Source organism: Suricata suricatta, chromosome 2 (genome assembly GCF_006229205.1).
Source record: "Suricata suricatta isolate VVHF042 chromosome 2, meerkat_22Aug2017_6uvM2_HiC, whole genome shotgun sequence".
In the NCBI taxonomy this organism is placed as follows: domain Eukaryota; kingdom Metazoa; phylum Chordata; class Mammalia; order Carnivora; family Herpestidae; genus Suricata; species Suricata suricatta.
The window spans coordinates 47,404,693-47,426,736 of record NC_043701.1 but is presented as its reverse complement, the minus strand read 5'-3'; the positions used below and the strand labels follow the sequence as shown (position 1 = coordinate 47,426,736).

Below are 22,044 nucleotides of genomic sequence, written 5' to 3'. Positions count from 1 at the left end.
TTGTTTTAAGTTTATTTAAAAAAATTTTTATGTGTATTTTTGAGACAGAGTGCAACAGAGCATAAGCAGGGAAGGGGCACAGAGAGAGGAAGACAGAACAGAAGCAGGCTCCAGGTTCTGAGCTGTCAGCACAGAGCCCAGCAGGGGGCTTAAATCCACAAACCATGAGATCATGACCTGAGCCAAAGTTGGACGCTTAACCAACTAAGCCATCCAGGCTTGGTAGTTGTTGGTGGTTTTTTGAGTGCTGGTTATCACTCTGTTCAAAGTTTCTGTTTTTTTCTGTTTTTAGTTTTGGTAGGTTCTTTGTTTCTAGGAATATATCCCTTTCTTCCAAGTTGTCTAATTTGTTGGCATACTGTTTTTCAGAGGTGTTTGTATTCCTCTGATGTTGGTTGTTTCTCCTCTTTTATTTGTGATTTTGTTTGAAAGAACCAGCTCCTGGTTTCATTGATTTGTTCCATTTTTTAAAAAGTTTCTATATCATTTATTTCTAATTTTTATTATTTTCTTCTGGTTTCAGGGTTTTTTGTTTTTTTTTTTTTTTCCTAGCTCATTTTGGTGTAAGGTTAGGTTATTAGAGATTTTTCTTGCCTCTTGAGCCAGACCCATTATAAACTTAATTGTTAGGACCACTTTTGCTGCATCCCAAAGATTTTGGACTGTTCTGTGGTCATTTTCATTTGTTCCCAAGGAATTATTAATTTCTTTTTTGATTTCTTAGTTGGCCCCTTTGTTGTTAGGAGCATGTTATTTAACCTCCATACATTTGTTCTCCTTCCTGGTCTGGTGCATTGTAGTCAGAAAAGATGCCTAAGTATGATTTCGATCTTTTTGAGTTTGTGGAGACCAGTGTTTTGTGGCCTAATATGTGGTCTACTCTGGAGAATGTTCCATGTACATTTGAAAAGAATGTATATTCTGTTTCAGGATGGAATATGTTAAATCTATCTGGTCCAATGTGTCATTCAAAGCCACTGTTTTCTGTTTGGATTATCTGTCCATTGATGTAAGTGGGGGTATTCAAGTCCCCTACTCTTATTCCATTACTGATTAGTTCCTTTATGTTTGTTATTAAGTTTTATGTACTTGGGTGCTGCTCTGTTGGGTGCATGAATATTTACAGTTCTTATGTCTTCTTGTTGGATTGTTGTCTCTGAATTTGACTTCTATTGGTCCCTCATAAATAGAGTCATATAGAATTTGTTTTTTTTATGACAGGCTTATTTCACTTAGCATAATGCCTACAAGATTCATCCATTTTGTGATGTGTCAGAATTTCCGTTTTTAGGCTAATACCCCACTGTATGTATACAGCACATTTATTTATCCATTTATCTATTAATAAGACATTTGAGTTGTTGCTACTTTTTGGCTATTGTAAATAACGTTGCCATGAACATAGGTGTACAAATCTATCTGTTCGAGTTCCTTCCTTCAATTCTTGTGCATTGCTGTTAGAAACAGAATTGGTTATCAGAGGGTAATTTTATTTTTGTAATCATGATTGTGTTTTGAATTTAGTAGTATTAACCTTATTTTATTATGATTGATCCTCTTTTATTGTCCAAGAGATTAACCCATCTTAGTACTATTTCAGATATTCAAGCTGATTATATACTTTAATAAGAAAACAAAGAATTATATTGCTTTTATTTTATTCTATGTTTTGAGTTACTTTTTATGTTTTAGTAATCTGTACATCCAACATGGGGCTTGAACTCACCATTCCAAGATCAAGAGTTGCATGCTCTTCCAACTGAAGCCAGCCAGGTGCCCCAAGAGTTTTTTTTAATTTATTATTATTTTTAATGTTTGTTTATTTTAAGAGAGAGCATGGGGTAGGGGCAGAGAGAGAATCCCAAGCAGGCTCCTTGCTCAGCACAGAGCCCGGCACAGGGCTTGATCTCACAATTGTGAGATCATGACCTGAGCTGAAATCAAGAGTTGGATCCTTAGTCAACTGAGCTACCCAGGTGCTCCCGCTAAGAATTTTTTTATAGATTAGATTTTGAATTGGGCATCTCATGAGAAGTTTTTGAGTTTCATATAGAGCTTCAGTTTACTATAGATTGTTTCCTTTGTTTTGTAAGAGAAATTGTAGTCTCCTGTGGATCTAAAGGCAGATGAAAAATGTAAAGTGGTTTAGATGTTTTGGAGATTAAAGTGCTGTGAAAAATGTTTTCTTAAAAAAGTTTTAAATATTTGGGATTTTTCATAAAGATTTATCAGTTTGATATTCCCAATAAAGTTTGCTGACAAGATTATTTTGGCAGTTTAGCTACCAGACTAGGTGCTGGCATTTTAAAACCTATTCAGGAATTTTTTTTGCATCGACAGCTGTCACTACTAGACTGTTGATTATTTTAGCAGTTTGGGGAGGAAATCTTTCTCAAATAGAATATATGATTCTCTGCCTTCCTAAAGAGTACCTATAACTTGATGGTTCAAGTTTATTAATTTAAATATCAACATTGAACAGTGTGTTCATATTCTCTAGTAAAGCTGCGTAATCCAGTACTGAAAATATTACTGGATGTTTGGGAGTTCTTGTCTGCTTTTTACTAGTGGCCATTTTGTGTTGCTGACAGTAGGCCTGCCTGAATAGCCTTACTTTTCAGTCTAATTTGTTATCTTTAGTATGGTTTTGGAAATTAATTAACCAAGCTTGATGAGTAAAATAGAATAAATGCATTTGTGAGTGAAAAAATTCTGTGATTTTCCATGTCAGGATCATAAGCCTTTGTATGAATTGGCTACTCACAGCACTTATAACCGACTCTCTGGTTTGCAGTTACTCTCTGAGTAGGTGATTTTTCTTAGTTCATGAGCACTTTTGTCTCATTATAACATATAGAATTCTACTCTTCAGTCCCATTTCCCTTTTTTATTAGGTAATGGGTGGTTGGAAGATACAGAATAATAGGGTTATCATTATCAAATTATACATGGCTTGAGGAAGTATAAAGGTAAAAAAAAAAAAAAAAAAAAAGTAGGAGTTCCTTCCCTCCCTTTTGCCTAAAGTCTAACGTACCAGATTAGGTTGGTCTAAGTCTAGCACTTGAGCAACAGACACGTCGTGTTAGCTGGCTCATGGAAGCACTAAATTGGTGTAGGCTCTAAATTATTCCAAAACAGGATAAAAAGGATATGAGATTTTTGGGTCCTAAGGTTAAATTTTATTGTAAATATCTGTCATCAAGAATTTTGATAGTCAGGCATCAAGACCTTTCTTTTTTTCTTTTCCATTATTTTCTTAGCATTTCAAAGTTTGAAGTTATGCTTTTTCCAAGATAATTGGGGAAATTGTGTTCATTATTTCATATGTAGTTCGTTAAGCAGATTCATTGTTCAAATATTGCTGCTGGAAGCCCTAAATCTGGCAGCTAATGTGGCACAGAATCAAAATTTATTGTCCTAAATAACTAGGTTTAGCAGACCCAACCACTGTATCATCTTACCTCTTTTGTAACTACAGGTTTAAAAGCTCTCTGGATTTTAGTTACTTGAAGACTACGTATTCTTGAAGTATATAAAGTCGTATATTCCCCCAATTTATCCGTCCCTCATTAGGTTATATTTATCTTGTTTTTGTGCAGTGAGCAGTTTTCTCTTGACTGTGACCACCAGGGGATTGAAAAGCATGTGCAGACTCATTATGATCAGAATGTTTTAAACTTTGACTACATTTTATTTTGAGTTAGTAATACAGTTTAGCAGTTAAAATCATCTCAAATAGGCCACGATGGAGACCACAAGGTATCACTTCCATGCACCCTCTACCACATTTTTCTGACCAAGAGCTACTTTGAGTTTGGGTCAAGGTCAGTCTTCAACTTACCAGTAAATGTAACTTCTTTTAATCTTAAAAAAATTTTTTTTTAAATGTTTTATTTATTTTTGATACAGACAGAGACAGAGCATGAGAAGGGGAGGGGCAGAGAGAGAAGGAGACACAGAAATGGAAGCAGGCTCCAGGCTCTGAGCTAGCTGTCAGCACAGAGCCTGACGCGAGGTTTGAACCCACGAACGTGAGATCCGACCTGAGCCCAAGTCGGAGGCTTAACCAACTGAGCCACCCAGGCACCCCACTTCTTTTAATCTTAGTAAAGATTAGAAGTTGTTTCTCTGTGTTTGTATCTATTCCCAGTTTGAAAACTTTACGAATAAAGGAAATTGGGATTATTTTAATGTTACTACCCTGAAAAAATATGTACACAGTGTATTATTTAACATTGAATCATAAATAAACGAAACTATTATCTCCTGATGAATATGAAAAAAAAAAATCTCCCTCACCCTCTCTTGGACCATTTAGGAAGCAGTAATCTGTCAGAGTAAAAGCCAGGTAACCTCTCTGACCTCCCACCTCTGATAAGAGAACTGAATTTGTCTTTTGTTTCCTTCAAATTTCACACTGTATATACACTTTGTTCGTACCTTTTCCCATGACCGACTTAACTACTTAGCCCATCTGTAGTTTCTCTGGAACAGGCATAACTATCCAGCAGTACAAGGACGCTCATCAGTGCCTCATGCGCCTGTTCACATGCTGTTCAGGACTCAGAGCAGTTAGCTGCTGCTCAGAGGAAGAAAGCGTGTGGGTACTTGATAATGATGTGGCTGGCTTTTGATGTGAAATGAATCTGTATATGGCTGTTGATGTAGCTCATACAGATCTCTAAAAAGTGATCACAGGGATGTGGGCATGAAAATCCAAGCCAGCATTTTCTTTGATTCAAACTGATTTGTAGATTTTTAGTAATCTTCCTTGGCAGTCTGTTAGATACTTAATACTGAATTTCCTTCTTTCACAACAGGGTTTTGAGGCCTGTAGTTTGGTACATTCTGTGTTTTAACATAGTTTTCCAGTTTGGGGGTGTGTGTGTGTGTGTGTGCCCAAGAACATGCATGCCAACTTGTGTTTTCCTAATTTTCCTTGATAATTTCTGTGTACCATGTGATGGGATGTATGTTATAAATTTACGGAATTAGGATATTAGGAAAAATATCACAGTCTTAAGATTTTTATGAAACTGGTTACTCAGTGTATGGAAAGATAAAAAGTCAAAGGGTTTTGTACATGTAATAGGTTTAAACAAGTCTGTGGACCTATACTTTATTCATATATATATATATATATATATATACACATACAGGTGTGGTACATTCTGTGTTCTAAATACTGCGTTTTCTTTCAAGAAGATAAGACTTAGGCCATAGTGAATGCTTTTAGGTTTTGCTATTTTTTTTTTTAATGTGTATTTTCGAGAGGGGACACAGAGAGAGGGAGACACAGAATTCTTAGTAGGCAGGCTCCAACCTGTCAGCACAGAGCCTGACACAGGGCTCAAACCCACAAGCCTTGAGCTTGTGATCTGAGCTGAAGTTGCACACTTAACTGAGTGAGCCACCCAGGCACCCCATAGTGAATGGTTTTAAAATTGACTTTTAAACCTTTATGTGAAAAACTAATTGGTAACAAGTAAAATTTTAAGAAGTATAATCTTAATTCCTTTATACTATACTATGGTTGAATTAACATTAAGTTTTACTCTTCTCAAAAGTTGGAAAATTATTTTTTGCCTAGGAAGATGAGCACGAGCCCACTGCTACTGATCCTTCAACTCAGCATTTACGTGGACATGGAACAGGCTTTTGCTTTGATTCCAGGTAATTTTTCTCTTTCTTGTGTAGAGTTTGGATTATGTAGATGAGTGGTTCTCAAAGTATGGTCCCTGGAAAGTTTTTAGAAATGCATATGATCAGGGCTGTGCCCTGGACCGTCTCAACCCAAACCCCTTGGCGTGGGTCCCAGCAGTATGTGTTTTAACGTGCTTTCCAGGAGATTCTGATGCGTGCAGTCCTTGGAGAACCCGTGCTTGTGAATACTCGTAGTGGTTCAACTGAATGAATTCTGTAGGGAAATGATAAATTCTGTTAACCTTTATAGTTTTACAAAAGGCATTTGCTGTTAAAAATTAAGGAATTCTTGTCACTGATTTTTTTATATAACGTGATTGCATTTTGGGGCTTAAGGAAAAAGTTTTTAATCTAATTGTAAAACTCAGTTGAGAGGGCTTTATCAGTGGTTTACGTAATTGTCAGTAGCAAGCATTTAGAAGCAGAAAGAGGTTTCTCGAGTAACTGAAGATTGTCAAGCTAAGTTGTTTAGTGTGAATATCAGCTTATGTAGATAAATGTAATATTTATCCTGAAGATTGTTGTTAGAAATTTACTTAGAAATATGTAATTCTTTCATTTTTCTGTTTCTTCAAGCTTTGATGTTCACAAGAAGTGTCCCCTCTGTGAATTAATGTTCCCTCCCAACTATGATCAGAGCAAATTTGAAGAACACGTTGAAAGTCACTGGAAGGTGTGCCCAATGTGCAGCGAGCAGTTCCCTCCTGACTATGACCAGCAGGGCTTTGAAAGGCATGTGCAGACCCATTTTGATCAGAATGTTTTAAATTTTGACTAGTTATTTTTTATTATGAGTTGGCAATATAGTTTAACAATTAAAAAAAAAGTCACCTCCAATAGACCACTGTGGAGACCACAAGGCATCTGTCCCTTCCTGCACCCTTACCACACTTTTCTGAACAAGTGCTGCTTTGGAGTTATGTGTTACTAGGGTCAGAGTCCATCTTTAGCTTATCAGTAAATGTAAGTGTAACCCAGGTTAATTTTACCAGCTTAAGGAAAGCTTTTCTGTGTTTCTATCTTTATTTATTCCCCAGTTTGCAAAACTATATGAATAAAGGAAGTGAATTGTTTTAATGTGACCACACTGAATATATATGTGGAGTGTGTGATTTAGCATAATATTTACAAGTTTCTGTTGACCTTGTTGATTGAGCATGACTAAATATTATGTAATAAAAATTTATCATAATTATTTGAATAGAAACTTCCATAATTTAACCCACGAAAGGATTTTTTTTAGCCCTCTTTAAAAACACAGCTGCATGTAGAGTAAGATCACATGCTTGCAGTACAGCAAATACCTTTTTATATTTGAAATGTTTGCTTTAGGAATAGAAGGCATATTTTGCTAGTTTTATGACCAAAACATTTTAGAATGACCCGAATGATTATTTTTAAGCCATCTTGAAATTGTATTTCTGTCTAATGGGAAAATGGAACAAATGAATGCACCAGTGTGGTGGTTTCATATGAAATGCTCTACTGAACAGTGGTGTTTGTGGCATAAAATCACAGAAAATGTACCTGTAACTTTTCCACATTTTCCTGATGGAGGAGAACTTTGCAATAAGATTCTCAGTAAGTGATTAAAAATGTGATGCATAAACGCAGATCAGCGTGTTATGTCTCTGTGTAGTATTCTCATTAACATTAAAAAGGACACATTTTTGGAGATGTGTAATTTCATTGTCAGGTTTATTTGCAATAGCTTTTCATTAAGTGTAAAAACACTTAAATTTCTGAACACTGTTTCTCTTAAAGTATGAATGGTAAGAATTTACTGACTTTGATTTTGCTTCTTTTATAGTTCTCAAAATATTTAAGCTTAAGCAAATTAGCAGGATGTTAACCTGATAATCAGTGTGCTGTGTGTGACCTGCATTCACATCATGTTGCTTGTGTTTGTTTCTGAAAGCAGATTTTGTATTGTTGGAATCCTGTTGAAAGAATTTGGAGTGTAGGGCAAAACAGGATATGGCAGACTGGAAGGCAGCAGCAGTGAGGACTCCAGGTCTTCCTTCCTTAGTATTCTCACGTCATCAGTTAATGACAGAGAATGCTGACCTCAAAGTATTCTCCCAATGTTAGGGTGGTCATGGACACTAATGAAAACAAAGAGCCATGTTTATTTTGGGTCAGAGGCAGTTTATTTTAAATGATTTCATTTACATTTTATAAGCAGCTTTTCTTGACAGCAATTTTGATTAAGTTGCCTTCAGTTCTAAAACAAACCTCTGTTGCTTTCAAACTTAATGTGCTCTGTCCCCAACAAAACATATGAAAATATAATTTAAAGCACAGTTTTCACAGACACAGTACAATACATTCACTATACACGGTATAACAAAATATCCCCATCCTTACCTGTTTAGTAATACTGTCACAATGAATAAGTAAATAGAAATTGAATTTGTTTTATAGTTGAAAGAAATTGAACATGCACAATGACTATTTTATGACTGTTTAGCTGTTGAACTACTGATCCAGCCTACATTTCTTGCACTAGAAGGAGCGAAGCTAAATAATAATTGCTGGCCTAAAAAGATTTTGGTCAATTATAGGTAGATATGAAATACCCGAGTAGGGGCCTTCTTATGCATCAACTAGTTGCTTCTCATTGTCTGGATCACCCTTTTAAAACCTAGAACACCGTATATTCAGGACCAAGACCACTCTTCAGAGATCTGAGGAAATTTTTTAGAGGGCAGTGTCTTTATAAATACTTAAAAATCTTTCATTATGAGGAACTCACAACGTAAGAGTATAGAAGCCTACCCATCTGGCCAGCGGCACTGTCATCTTTTCAAACTGTCTGAAAAATTGAGGAGGGCCACCTGCTTCCCAGCTGTCAGACGTTCATCAAATGGGAACATGGGAAGAAAGTTATTTTATAAGCAGTTTGAGTTTGCTTTTCACCAGTTTTGTGGGCAGTTAGCCACCTCAAAGCTGTTTTTATTGCATAACGAGGCAATTGGTAAACTCTTGCATGTTTAAGGAATAGCACTTGGGAGAAAAGAACACTCAAGGCATGATGGTATTGTTGGTGAGAAAAACTTCAGGAATGGTCCAGACGGAGGTCACTCTAACAGATCATGTTAGTCACTCTTTGACCACCTGCCCCAAGAAGCACTTAATTGTCAATAAGGCTCAATTTCATATTTCGGCAAAATGTTTTATAAAGCTAAACAGACATTAAAATGGGAAAACAGACTTCTACAGTGTGATGGGAAAAGTGCCTTTAAAAAAAGTCTAAAAAACAATGAGCATGAAGAAGAAGAGGCAGTTGGCGGGGTGGTTCTTAAACCAAAAGTTCTCTTTGAAACGTGCTTGGAATTTTCTTATTTGCAACCCATAGGTTTGTTAGGGCAGTGGTTGCAAGACTTGGCAACACATAAAACATTGAATCTGTTGGCAATAGAGAACTACAAAGTGCTTTCAAACTTCACCTAAAGATGAAGATCTAAATTTCACACACACAAAATATGCACTTAAGTATTTCAAAGTGTTTTCTAACAGATTTCAGGGAAAAGTAGTTCACTAAACTGGTATCTTGGTCCACAAATATCAACAGGCATAAACTGAATCCCTTGCACCCAGCAGGCACTCCATGAATGTGTGTGAAATTAATGAGTGAACTGAATAGACTATTTTGTACAAAAATGCCATTTAGAACACAAATGATTGGTAAGTCAGATGGCAAGATTTTCAGCTTTTTAAGGGGCAAAAGGATTTGCAAGATAATATAAAACACAGAAAGCACACCTTTTATGTATGTTATTTAAATATGAAAATACTTTTAGCATATTATGTTAAACATTCTTATTTATATTTCCATTACCTAAAGTCTTTCTACTCACAAATACTAACTCCATTATGTAAGGCATGGTAACCAGTTTGATAATGAAGGTATTATTTTGGTTTTGAACATAGTGAGTTGATGTGTTGAAAAACTTCAATCACATTACAATCTTGGGGGAAAAAATAACCTCAGTGCCAGCCCCTCCTCCCCCCAGTTGATATCACTGCAATACAACTAAATAATATGCAACATGCCCTCAATTTTATTTTCTTTTGGGGGAAATGTGCTGAAGAACCTAGAGCTTTTTTTGTTTAGCACCTTATATCAAAGTAATGAAAATGGGTATGATGATTACATGTGCAAATGTACAAAATCATTAACTCTACAAAGATACATCATTCCAAAATTACAGAAAAAATTTAAAGCATGCATTTAATTCTTTAAAGGGTTGCTGAATGCTTCCCCTGAAAAAAGGTGGCTGTTTTCAAAATCAGCAACTGCTGGTGAGGATTTCTTGGCACAGTTATGACCAGCATGTTATTGCTGCATCTTCCTGATAATCTCAGCCGACACCGGGGGGTGGAAATTGATTGTGTGGTGCCGCAGGCCCTGAGCTGTCTTGTAACTCTTACCACAACGACATTTGAATGGTTTGCGGACACGAATCTGTGTTCTGTGACCGTTCTTAGCGTGGTACTTTATGCCATTCACATTCTGTGGAGAAGACAGAACACCGATTAGATGCAATAAAAATGTCGGGCTGGATTACAGTGGACATCTGGATGGAGGTGTGTACAGGGTAGGCTTTGCCTGAGCTCTAGTGCAAGCAGTCTAGTGTGATGGTGGCCTGTGCAGACCATGCCTCAGTTCCTCTGACAAATTTTACACACAGTACGTACATAAGGAAGCACAGTTCCTCTGCCTAGAACTTTGCTTCCTTTCTGGATCACTTGTTCCACGTGGAAGAGTGTTAACAGTTTATAAACATACCCTCAGGATGGCCAGAAAATGGTCTTTCAAAAGACACTGGGCAATAGAGTTCAAGATGTATATAAATCCTGATATGGAAACTCACCTAGTGTTTTGCTTCCAGAAAACGGTGAGAGTAACCTACCTTACCTGCAATTTTTGTCCGTTTTCTACTTTGCATTATGTCAGGGTCTCTGCCACTGTGGGAGCTACTTGCCCAAGTCCTGCGCTAGCATAGTTGGGTGTGTTAGATAAGCACCTGTAGGCAGACTGAGCTGTTACTGATGTGCTACGTGCCAAACACTTGTTATGGAAGTCTCAGCAATGTTTACAAGTTAAAACTTCAAACCTGGCATGCAAATCCCAAGTGAAACACCAAGTATCAAAATGGTTTCTGGATTTCTACTAAGACTCCATGCTTAGAATCACTCTGCAGGCTTCATTTACTGTTGCTCATCCCAGTTATATGGTGAGGAAACAGGCACTGAGTGATGGAAGATTTAAGTAAAACTAGGATACTAGAGCATAGGTTCTCAATTCCCAGGTCCATCATTTGGGAGAAAGGGCTTGAGACAAAGATGTTGAGAGCAGATCACCAGAAGAGTGGGCTATTCCCTAAAGTATTACATGAATCTGATTCTACCGAGCCTAGTCCTAAGCCCAACTGAAGGATTCCAACATAGCAGTCTTGAACTTTATTCATAAGATGTCCTTACTGAGCTCCCAGGTACAGGGATGGACTGCTAGTATTCTGTGAGCATCTAGGATAGTGCCTGGTCCAGAGTAGATGCTCCATGAGCATGAGTGGATTTATTCTGCAATAAGTTGAGAGTTGCCATTAAGATGTGTTCACTGGTTATTACTATTTACATTTCCTTCTCAGAGATCCACAATGCACATTAAAACTTTTAAAAGACCTGTGGCAGAGAAGCCTACTTGACTTAGTTGAACCCAGGAGTGCCAGATAGCAACGAGTTGGCAGCGTTCAGAGCCTGATGGTGGTCCATGGAGTTGAAGCACAAGGGCCAACAGCCCTTTGCCCAGAACACCTTGCTCAGGCTTCTCCACCGTCCCGCATCACTCCCTCCATGTGGGGCTAGGGAACCCCTCCCCGTTCTTTCAGGGACATGTTGGGGAGAACCTGCAGTGCAGTGGGGACAGAGGGGAGCAGTGCCAGTGGCCGAGTCAGACACAGCAGGGTGATGGGAAGGTTGCCCTGCCCGCCTCCTGCTGTCCCAGCACAAGCTGAGATGGGAGTCAAGCCAGCTGTGTATCCCACCACAACTGCCTGAGACACCCAGGTAAGAAGCACCTAGCTGGTGCCAGGCGACCCCAGAACCGCCAAAGATGGTAACAGTTTAAGGTACTTGAAATAAAATTTTTACAAACATTAGAAAAACAAGTAACAACATAGTAGGAAGTCTCCTGGCTCACAAATACTAGAAGTTTGCATCTGCCCCTCACTAACATCGCTTTATTAAATGCTCAGATCTATTCACTGAGCACTTAGTAGATGTCCTTTTCCATAGATGGAAGGTGACTCAAACATTACATGTCCTTGTTTCCATAGGGAACTTGTAAGATGGATCGTTAAAAATCCCCTTACCCTGTGCCCCAGCACCACTGCCACTGTCAGAAAATCGAGGAAACCAAAACTAAACACCTTTGACTAGCAAGCCAAAAATCATGGCAACTCCCAACAGGAACAGGGATACGGTACTCCGTCCAGGCCTGAGCATTTATAACTAATTACGTGAGAAGGTTGAAACTTGAAATTGCTAAGGCCGCAAGAAGCCAGCCCAACATGTCCAGATCCAGAGTTCGCCAGAAGGACAAGGCCAGGGTTGAGGGGACTTCAGTAGGTCTGTGGTCTGTTCCTAGCTTGAATGTAAACATTGTGTTGTGAGTCTGGCTGTGAAACTGTGAAGAAAACACTGCTGACTCCATACATTTGCTTTCTTACTTTGGAAAAATGCACGTTTGGAAACACATGGCTTCTCCAGGGTTGGCCAAAGAGCCTAAAAAAACCTACGTTACCCATCTCTTTCCTTGTTGCTGTGATTTTAAATGCTCACAAGTGCCAGTGGGATGCCCTTTATCACAAATGTTAGTACAAGCTCTAATGAGAGTCAAGATTTGCCCTGTCTGTTCATTCACAGATAGCAATGGGAACTTTTACTTAACTTTCTAACACTTGGTATGAAAAAGATTCACTGACATGTATAATTGTAGAGATCCTAAAAGAAGTTTGGTCTTTAAGAAATATTAACAAATAATGGCAGGCAACTTGAAAATGAAATGCTTAAATCCTCTGGTCTCTGGAAAGAGGAAAGAAAGGGAGTTGATCTTTAAAAGGGCAAGGAAGGTCCGTAACATGAAGAGCTTCTCATGCCGAGTATTTGATGTCTCCTGTCTATCCACTACTCATGTTTTAGATGAAATGGACACTAAGAAGGTAAGTGAAGCAGGTAAATTACAGGCTTGGAATGGGAGCCCAGGGGATGCCGGATTCCAGAGTCCACATTTCTCCCATAATTCCACGTACCTGAAGTGCTAGGTACTTACAATTTTGTACAACCAGGTGGTGGTCTTTGAAAAATCTTACAAGTTGGGAAGGATTGGGAGACTCCAATCTGGAGAAAATGGTCAGTAAATTACACTGCTGTGATAGGGCTGGCACATGCAGGAAAGGGCAGGGAGGAGGTGCCAAGGAGGGCCTGGGGAGGGAGGCAGGCATCAGTTCACTTCCATGCCAGGTTCTACCATCAGAAACTACCTGCCCGGATGAGGGGGAGGAGAACAAGTCAATGGACAATAAACAATTCGGAGACTCTTCTCAATATTGTACTCCGGATCAAATCATGAAATCTAAAGTCTGGAGGCCAAGCTGGACCACTGTGTCCTTGACAATATTTGATCTTTATAGGCAGTATTCAGACCCGAATAAGCACAATATTTGACACATGTCCTTGACATAAAAACCATAACTTTCAGTTTCCTGCAGGCCTTGATGCTCTACATAAAGGAGAGGAAGAAGTCATTCAGGGATTTGATAAGGAAAAATTAAATGAGCTGGGGTTGGAGGGGGTGGTGATATTGGTGTGGAAAATAAACCAGCCGGAGAGCTGAAATGCAAGTCACTCCCCCACTGGACTCAGCAAGGCTGCCCATAAGATGTCCTGGATGAGTCAGGTGGGAATCGCATCATTTAGGTCCCTTTATTAAAGCAATCTATGTCAGAAACATTAAAAAAAATAAATCTGTGTCCAGTGTAGCTAATTGCAAAAATTCAGAAGATGCAAAGGAACATAAAAAACAGGTTAATCACTATTGAACATCTGAGCTACCTCCTTCCAATATTTTCCCCATGAGGGATCAAATGAGATCAGATCCTCCCATCGTGTTTTTTTTTTTGAAAGGAGGATTTTGATGGCAGTACTTTTTCCATTGCTCTATTGTTACAAATTTAGTTATTTCCCGAATTTGTGCTGGCTGTAAGAGTGATGAACATCCATGTACACCACTCTCTGCATCCCTAATGATTTGCTTGGGATGCATTTCTAGGAGAATAGGGACATTTTTTTAAAGGTTCTGATTATTTACTGCCAAGTTGCTATCCAGAAAGACTGCCAGTGATGCCCCCGCCAGGGCTTCTGATAGGACAATTAAGAGAAGCAAGCAGATTTGGATCCACTGAGGGAGACTGGATGATGTGGCCTTCCCGGAAAAGATGTATCTAGACATTAGAGGCCTTCCTCATGCTTTCCTCATGATGCTGATACCCTTAATTCTAACAACTCTATTTAAAATTATCAAAGGAAAAAACCTCAAAGCACCACAACCCATAGTGTAAAGCCATTCCCAGTTACAAGTTGGGGGAGCCCTCTCTCGCCTGAAGTCAGAAGAAAAGTGCGAGTTGCACCGAGGTGGGTAGGATCAGGTATTCTGGGCCTGAAAGAAGTCTGGGACTAACCTGAAATCACCTCACTGCTCTGGGGTCCTGGTGGTTGGTGGGGGGCGCCCGCTTCGTCGTCTTCCCCACACATTTTGCCTCTGTTCCTTTATCCTCAGAGTATCTACTTGTCCAAGCCCTTGACTGGTGCTGAAGGGTCAGTGAGCTGTAACGGCCCCTTGGGGTGATAAGCTAGTTAAGTGCTCTCTCCAGTGGTATGAACAGAGCAAGTGGGAAGTCAGGGGATCAAACTTCAGTCAGGGATTCAGCCCCGGGACACGGGTAAGGCCTCCCCAGAGGAGGTGGCATTTGAGCTGTGCCTTGAGAAGTGAGGGGAATTCAAATGAGAAAGTACTGAAGGAGAGAGGGGGGAAGGGGGCAACCTAGACCAGGGGATTTACCTGGGAAACAATATGGAGACTCAGCTGTAGTGCTGGGCCTCTCTCCCTTGCCCTACTCAGTATGAAGTCTAGAACATTAGAAACCTCATCTTCCTGTTCTGCAAATGCCAGGAAATGGCAAGACGCCCTGCTCTGGAGTCAGTGCCCAAGAGGCCAACTGGTGAGAGGCTCCCTGCCAACAGCGAACAAGTCTGAAGAGAGCCCTGGGACTGAACAAGATGGCAACACTTCCGGATTCTGCCTGACCCCACAGCACACCCGCTCATTAAACCTTCTCCAGACCAATACCCAATCCAACAGTCATGCAGGAAATAAGATGCAATAATAATTACACCAGAGCACACCACTGCCCTGCGGCCAGTAACTTCCCAGCAGAAAGAGTCAAACTGAAGCTTGAAAGGAATAGGAACCACGCTTCCTCTCAAGCACTCGGTTAGACGTGGCTCCGTGTTTATTCTTGTCCCCTGTATCCGTACTTGGCATTCTGGCCCAGAAAAGGAAACTCACACTTCCCTCATGGAAATCAGGCCCCCTGATTGCCGCCCCAGGACAGCTGTCAGTTGGGTCCTCCGGCAGCCCAAGCTTCACTCAATTTTCTTCTGGCCTTAAGTGCAGAAAGAACACTCAAGTCCCTAGCAACCCAGATGTAGATAAACTACAGGAGAAATTGCTGGAACCCCAAGAAAGAATAATGGGAGGAAAAGAAGTGAGGTGGGGTGGGAGGGAGGCTGAAAAGGAATGAAGGGGGCAGGGAAGGGATGCCTCATCCCTCCAGAATAAAGGGTGTGGCTTCTCTCCACCCCCACCCCACTCCTCATGGTTTTGGGTCAGCCTCAGTCTGGGTCATTATTTGCTCCTCCTTTTAACAGAGTCAATGAGCATGACATCCTTCAGTGTCTGGACACTGGTGAGACAGCCAAGCACGGAGGCCCAACTATGTGAAGGGGCCTGGAGAGAGGGGCATCTGAGAGAGGGCAGGAATCCATGAGAGAATTCTTGGTCTAGCTTCGAAATAAATAGAGAAGGAAAACTCTCTGCAATGCAAGAGCTACCCTCTGGAAATATGAGCTTATCTGACAATCCCTTTGCTTTTTTTTTTTTTTTTTTTTAACATTTTCATTTATTATTGAGACACACAGAGAGACAGAGCATGAGCATGGGAGGGGCAGAGAGAGGGGGAGACAAAGAATCCAAAGCAGGCTCCAAGCTCTGAGCTGTCAGCACAGAGCCTGATGCAGGCCTCGAACCCACAAACCTTGAGATCATCACCTGAGCCGAAGTCCGACGCTCAACCTACTGAGCCACACAGGTGCCCACCTCTTTGCTTTCCGGCCTCCCGAGGTAACAATGCCATTGCCTTTCCTACTCTCTGCCTTCCATGCCTCTGACACAGAAAACGGATATATGTAACTCCCGAGTCATGGTCTGACCCCCATGACTCCCCTGCCCTGATTCTCACACCTCCACCATGCCGTTTTCATTTTACACAAAGCATATCTGGACTTGCCATGCTAAAATGGCAATGGTATAGAATAGGTGAAACCTTGGCCACTTACTCTTGTGACATGTTTGTGTCGCATGCTTTTATATCAGAGGCTGGCACAAGAAATACCAAAGTCATTTTCTTTTTTAGTGTTTGGGGACATATTTAAGAGCAATAGGAGAAGTGTTTATGCTATTGTACATCTTTTAAGCCTTTTTATAAAAAAAAATCTGCTGAGCTATGGGTAAATTAGCATATCATCAAATGTAACAAGTAGGTTTCTGACTTTTCTATTTCTGTCTCACAGTTGGATTTTAAAGAGTTTCTAACACTTCAAGGAAGTGTTGAAAATCTATTTTTTAATGTTTGTTTATTTTGGGGCAGAGAGAGGGCGAGAGCAGGGTCCGCACTGTCAGCACAGAACCTGATGCAGGGCTCGAACTCACAGACTGTGAGATCATGACCTGAGTTGAAGTTGGACGCTTAACTGACTGAGCCACCCAGGGGCCCCGGATTTGTTTCTTAAAGTGCCCTCTGGACAGACACTTGAATGCTGTGGGTGTTTCTGTTTTGTCTCTCTGAGTTTTCTTAACAGAAGAGGTAGTGTCCTGGCTGCTCATGATACCCAGTCAGGCTCTCGGAGACACGGGCTCCATGTCATCCATATAGATGGGGCAGTGAAGTGGGCTGTTGGTGAGAAAAATATCAAAGCCCCCTTTTCTGGTCTTTCATGCCAGGGGGATGGTGCGGGGGGAAGGGAAGAAAGCAAGAGCTTCCTCAATAAAAGCTAAATACCCTAGCACATCCACTACTTTTAAGATGTCAAGGTGGCCTTCTGGGAGCCACCTGCAGATAACCAACCACTGAGACAGATGTCTGGCAAATAAACAGGTGACACACTTGATATGCTGACTGATAGGACATGAATTTGAAGACTATCCAGAAACACGATCCTCCTACCCACAACACCCCCTCTTTTGACCTGTAGCTCCCACAGAGACGAGCAAAGGGGAAACCACGCCGAACTCCCGGACACCAGGGGCCTGCGTGTGCCCAGGCACGAGGCTCGGGGAGGACCAGGCCTTCAGGTGGCACAGGAGGGGGGTGCATCTCTGGCGGGGCTGCATGCTCGCCTCAGAGAGGAGGAGCTGCTTGCTACCTGACGTGGGGCTTGTTTCGCGTGCAGTCACTCCAGGGAGGTGGCGGTACCTCGCTTACCTTGTATCTCTTTTTACATCCAGGAACCGGGCAGGCAAAAGGCTTCTCTTCCCCTCCGTTCATGCACATGGAACTGAGGATGGCTTCAGAGCTTATGGCGCTCTCTGTGGTCCAGGACTCATCGCTGTCCGACTCCTCATAATCCACCTCCTCCTCATCGTACTCGCTGCCTGCAGGGTCAGAGAAGAGCAAGAGGCATCAGCAGCTGCCCTGCGGTTCCCTCCAGTTTGCTCCCTTGCTCCCCCCTCCCCAGGACAGGGAGGAATGGGGGACCAGACAGGGCCACTCCACTGCCCTGGGGGAGCACTACAGGCACAAGAGACTGCCCTGGGGGCAGAGGGGCCTGCCTTTCCACCTTACAGCCCAGACTGAGTTTCCCAGTGACTCATGGCTGGCAATTAGTTGAGCAAGAACTTGAACCTGATTCTCTGGCAGGCCAGTCTGTGACTCCCAAGGTGCCCAGAAGGCTCTGAGGCCCAAACCGAAAACCACCAATGATGGCAGACACCCCTGCCCGACCATGTACACACCAGCTATGCCTGACGTTTCCAGTGGACAGAATTCTGTCCCCATAATTTCATGCGTATTAGCGTAATAAAAGCAAAACCCTGTGGGAAGAGGTTACACTTTACACTGAACAGATGTTTACACTTCAGTGGGGGTAAATTTCAGATCTTTTTCTTTATAGCTTGAGCTGAGAGGACTGAGGACATTTGGAACTGAAAAGGGGTTACCAGAAGCTAGGGAGCCGGGGGGGGGGGCAGAAACACCTGGAGCTCTGAGCCAAAGTCATGTCAGAATACGGGTTGCAGCTCATGGAAGACCAAACGCTACCCTACCACGCCTGTCCCCAGGGTTCTGTCTGCACCTGTGTTTTCCCGGCATTCCCTGGGACAGCGGGCGCACCCATCCCGGCTCGGACTGAGGAGGGGATTCCCTTGTATTCCTGACGTTAAGAGCTCTGCTCGGAACTGAACTAAAAACGTGCTTCTCGGACTTCTGTTCAGGACGGTGGGGATGGAGAACTGCTTCAACAAGCAGCTGCTTTTTGCTCTTTCTTAATGAGGCCCAAAGCCATTTACTGTGAGCTTTTGCACAATACAAGCCTGATGGACATAATTCTAAAGATCATAAACAGTGTAAAATAATATGTTGACAAGTCTTAATGCATTTACAAGCCCCGTGGAATAAATAGGAATTATAGCACAACATTAATAAGAATTATATGGTAGCAATTACAGTTGTGAAATTCGTCCCCCAGGTGTGAGGCTAAATTGCACCAGGGGCCTGCCTGGGTGCTCCTCGGTCCGTCTCTGTGACATCAATTATTTCAACACCAAATATTGGCATTTTTATTAGGTTTTATTTTAATAGGCAATAATAAGATTGTTTGAAGAGCCAATTGAGCCAGGCACAAGGACGCCAGTCTCTGAAGCTAACACTTAAAAGACCCAAGAAGGGGCGCCTGGGTGGCTCAATCAGTTGACCGTCCGACTTTGGCTCAGCTCATGATCTCACAATTCGTGGGTTCGAGCCCTGCGTTGGGCTCTGTGCTGACAGCTCAGCGCCTGGAGCCTGCTTTGGATTCTGTGTCTCCCTGTCTCTCTGCTTGTCCCCTGCACATAATCTGTTTCTGTCTCTCAATAATAAATAAATGTTAAAAAAAATTTTTTTAAAAAAGGACCCAAGAAGGAAGGAAGGAAGAGACTTCAAGTATGATTGAGTGCCTCTTGTATTTCAGGCAGGGTTGATGCATTATCTTGTTTAATCCTCCGGCAGCTCCGTGCTGGGGAGAGGACTGTTGCTTTTGAGAACATGAGGAGACTGAATCCAGTGAGGTTCAAGAGCTTACGCATTTTCAATGAGCTATTAAGGGACACTGCTTTTTCCCTGCTTTTTCCTGGCCGCCAGTGCCAGCCGCAATCAGAGGGGGTCCCTTTCAACCTCCTGGAGTCGCTGGGTCTTTATCATCTACCACTCAGCTGGAGTCCAGAGCAGTCTGTTTTGAAACCTATTTAGAAACTTGGCTGGTGGAGAAAAAACAATCTGGCAAACGGTTTGGAATTCAGTGTGGGTTTCAGGAACTCCGGGTGCTTGGCGGTAGCCCCCAGGAATAAGAGACCCATTTGGAAATGCTTGTACAAGACAACACAGGGGTATCCTCCGCCATGGTTCTGAGTCTGTGAGCAAAGTCTGAAATCTGTTTTTAAGTAGGGCATTGTTTAGGACACTTTTCTCTTAAACAAATGCCACATGCTGGTGTCCTTTAAATTGCTTGTTAGAAAACTATAAATGCTATTACACAAAGCTTCTCCAGCAGGCCTTCGGAAAGTTAGAGTGACTAATTTACCCATCTAATTGGGCTAATTTGCTAACCTGAATACCAAGAACCATACAACATTTACAACTGGCGGGGGTGGGGGTAGGGGAGCCTCAGACCAACGGAGGGCTTAATGAAGCCTAGCAGAGGAGAAAACTTCAAGACTCCACTGGATCAAAGAGAGCCAGCCCCTGAGGGGTTGGTGCTGGGAACACAGTCGCCTGGCCCCCGGCAGGACAGGCAGGTGGGAGGACCACACAATTCATCACCCGAGCTGGGGCGCCTGGGAGAGTGCACGCCAGCCTCGGATGACAGGCATGAATGGGCACGGTCCCTGGCTAACTGCTCCCTGCCCAAGGCACCAGGGCACCACACGGACCTCTGGACACTTTGTGAAATTAACCGTCTCCCTTGGCGGGGGGTCATGAAGCACCTGCTTATACTTAATTTTATCCTGTAACAGACGGCAGTGCACAGTGGGTTCGCGTCTTGGCTGGGCATGTCAGCTGCATGATGAGCTACTGGCATCCATTTTCTCTTCTGGAAATGGACACAAATCTCTTCCTTGCAGCTTAAGGATTAATGTCTACAGAACATTTGGTACAGGAGGACCTGCACATAGTAAGTGCTCAAAAAACGGAAGACAACGTAACCTCATTTTTGTGATAACATTACATGATCACGTTACATAAAGGCCTGTTGTGAAAGCAATCAAAAACTAAGATAATCCTGAAAGATACGGGAATTTCCACTAGGAAAAAATACAAGGGGGACTCCACAGCAAGACAAGTGCGCTGCTTGGACTTTTCAGCGTGGGTCGAGCTAAGCACCTCCCCATCTACAGGGAAGCCACAGGATGGGGGTGTGAGCCCTGGTCTGCCACTGACAAGCTGTGTGGCCCCAGGCAAGTGATGTCACCTCTCTGATATTTTAGACTCCTCATCTGTAAAATGTGCTAATACTACTAACCAGCCCTTAACGCTGCTGTGAAGAATAGTGGAGTTACTGTTTTTCAGAACAATAAACTGAAGGGACGCCTGGGCAGCTCAGTCAGTTAAGCATCTGACTTTGGCTAAGGTCATGATCTTGCGGTTCGTGAGTTTGAGCCCTGCGTCAGGCTCTGAGCTGAGCCTGTTCAGATTCTGTGTTTCCCTCTCGTTCTACCTCTCGCCCACTCGTGCTCTCTCTTTCTCTCTCTCCCTAAAATAAGTAAAAGTTAAAAAAAATTTAAAAAACGAAAACAATATACTGAGAACAATGCCCGGCACACAATGAGCATGAAAGGAGTATCTGGTACACAAACAAGTGAAACCTCACAAAGGCCGTTTCCTCATTCCGCCCACTGTTGCCTTACTCTTGAGCAAGAGAGTGTGTATGGGCGGGGGGGGGGGGGGGGGGGGGGGGGGGGGGGGGGGGGCGCTCTGTTGCTTATCTTACCGGTACCCCAAACGCCACCCTGCCATCGAACAGAGCTGTGCACAGCTGGGAGGCGAGGCCTTGTCCTTAGCTGCTGGCTGTCTTTCATTCTGCAGCCAGAGGGCCCGCGGCAGGTGGGGACAGGTGCCCTCTTCCCCCAGGCTGCAGGCGCACCTGCCAGCACCCGCCTGGTGTTAACATCGGGGACGCGTGCCGGCAGGGTCCGCGGCGTCCCATGGAAAACATCTGCAAACAACTACCGCCCTTCGTCGGCTCTCGAACATCTTTGCACTCTAGGAAGAGGAACCTGAAACTAAAGCTATCTCCGTAGTTACAGGAACATTTGGGCCAATCCTCTCTTCTCTGCCGTGTTCATTTCCTCATGTCTTCCCAAGGAGCAAAAATAAACCCCAAGGTGATTCATTTGTCACGTCTGCTGCATCTGCTGTTTTCAAAACTAACTTCATGAGTTCCTGGGAGTGTCCAGAGGGAGCTTTGCTGGAGCTCCCCCGCCCGTTACGGGAAGGTGGGGTGCGGCAGGCTGATTCTCCCAGCAGTGACCCCCCAACAATTTGGTCCTAGATCCCGATCAATAAAATATTGTAAATATGAGCGTGTGGGAATGTATTTCTTGTAAAAGGTATATATGCACTAAATATTCCTGTACAAAACATATGCAAACAAAAGGATAAGGGTAAAATAATAAGTAAATGTATTAATAGTTGTAATAGAGGGGCGCCTGGGTGGCTCAGGTGGTTAAGCGTCTGACTTCGGCTCAGG

General features: G+C 42.4%; 2 protein-coding genes across 3 annotated transcripts in view; one reads left to right on the top strand and one right to left on the bottom strand.

Annotated features, from left to right (window-relative positions):
* TAX1BP1 (Tax1 binding protein 1) overlaps positions 1–7,378 on the top strand; it is a 66,484-nt gene extending 59,106 nt beyond the window's left edge. For both annotated transcript variants that reach the window (XM_029925839.1, XM_029925830.1), the window contains exons 17-18: positions 5,591–5,673; positions 6,280–7,378. In XM_029925839.1, coding sequence (XP_029781699.1) covers positions 5,591–5,673; positions 6,280–6,481 — 285 coding nt within the window. In that variant the 3' untranslated portion in view covers positions 6,482–7,378. The remainder of the gene's footprint in view (positions 1–5,590; positions 5,674–6,279) is intronic.
* Positions 7,379–7,830: 452 nt separating this feature from the next.
* JAZF1 (JAZF zinc finger 1) overlaps positions 7,831–22,044 on the bottom strand; it is a 331,623-nt gene continuing 317,409 nt past the window's right edge. Inside the window, exons 4-5 of the mRNA XM_029925849.1 lie at positions 17,529–17,698; positions 7,831–10,219 (exon numbers count right to left, since the gene is read on the bottom strand). Coding sequence (XP_029781709.1) covers positions 10,043–10,219; positions 17,529–17,698 — 347 coding nt within the window. The 3' untranslated portion in view covers positions 7,831–10,042. The remainder of the gene's footprint in view (positions 10,220–17,528; positions 17,699–22,044) is intronic.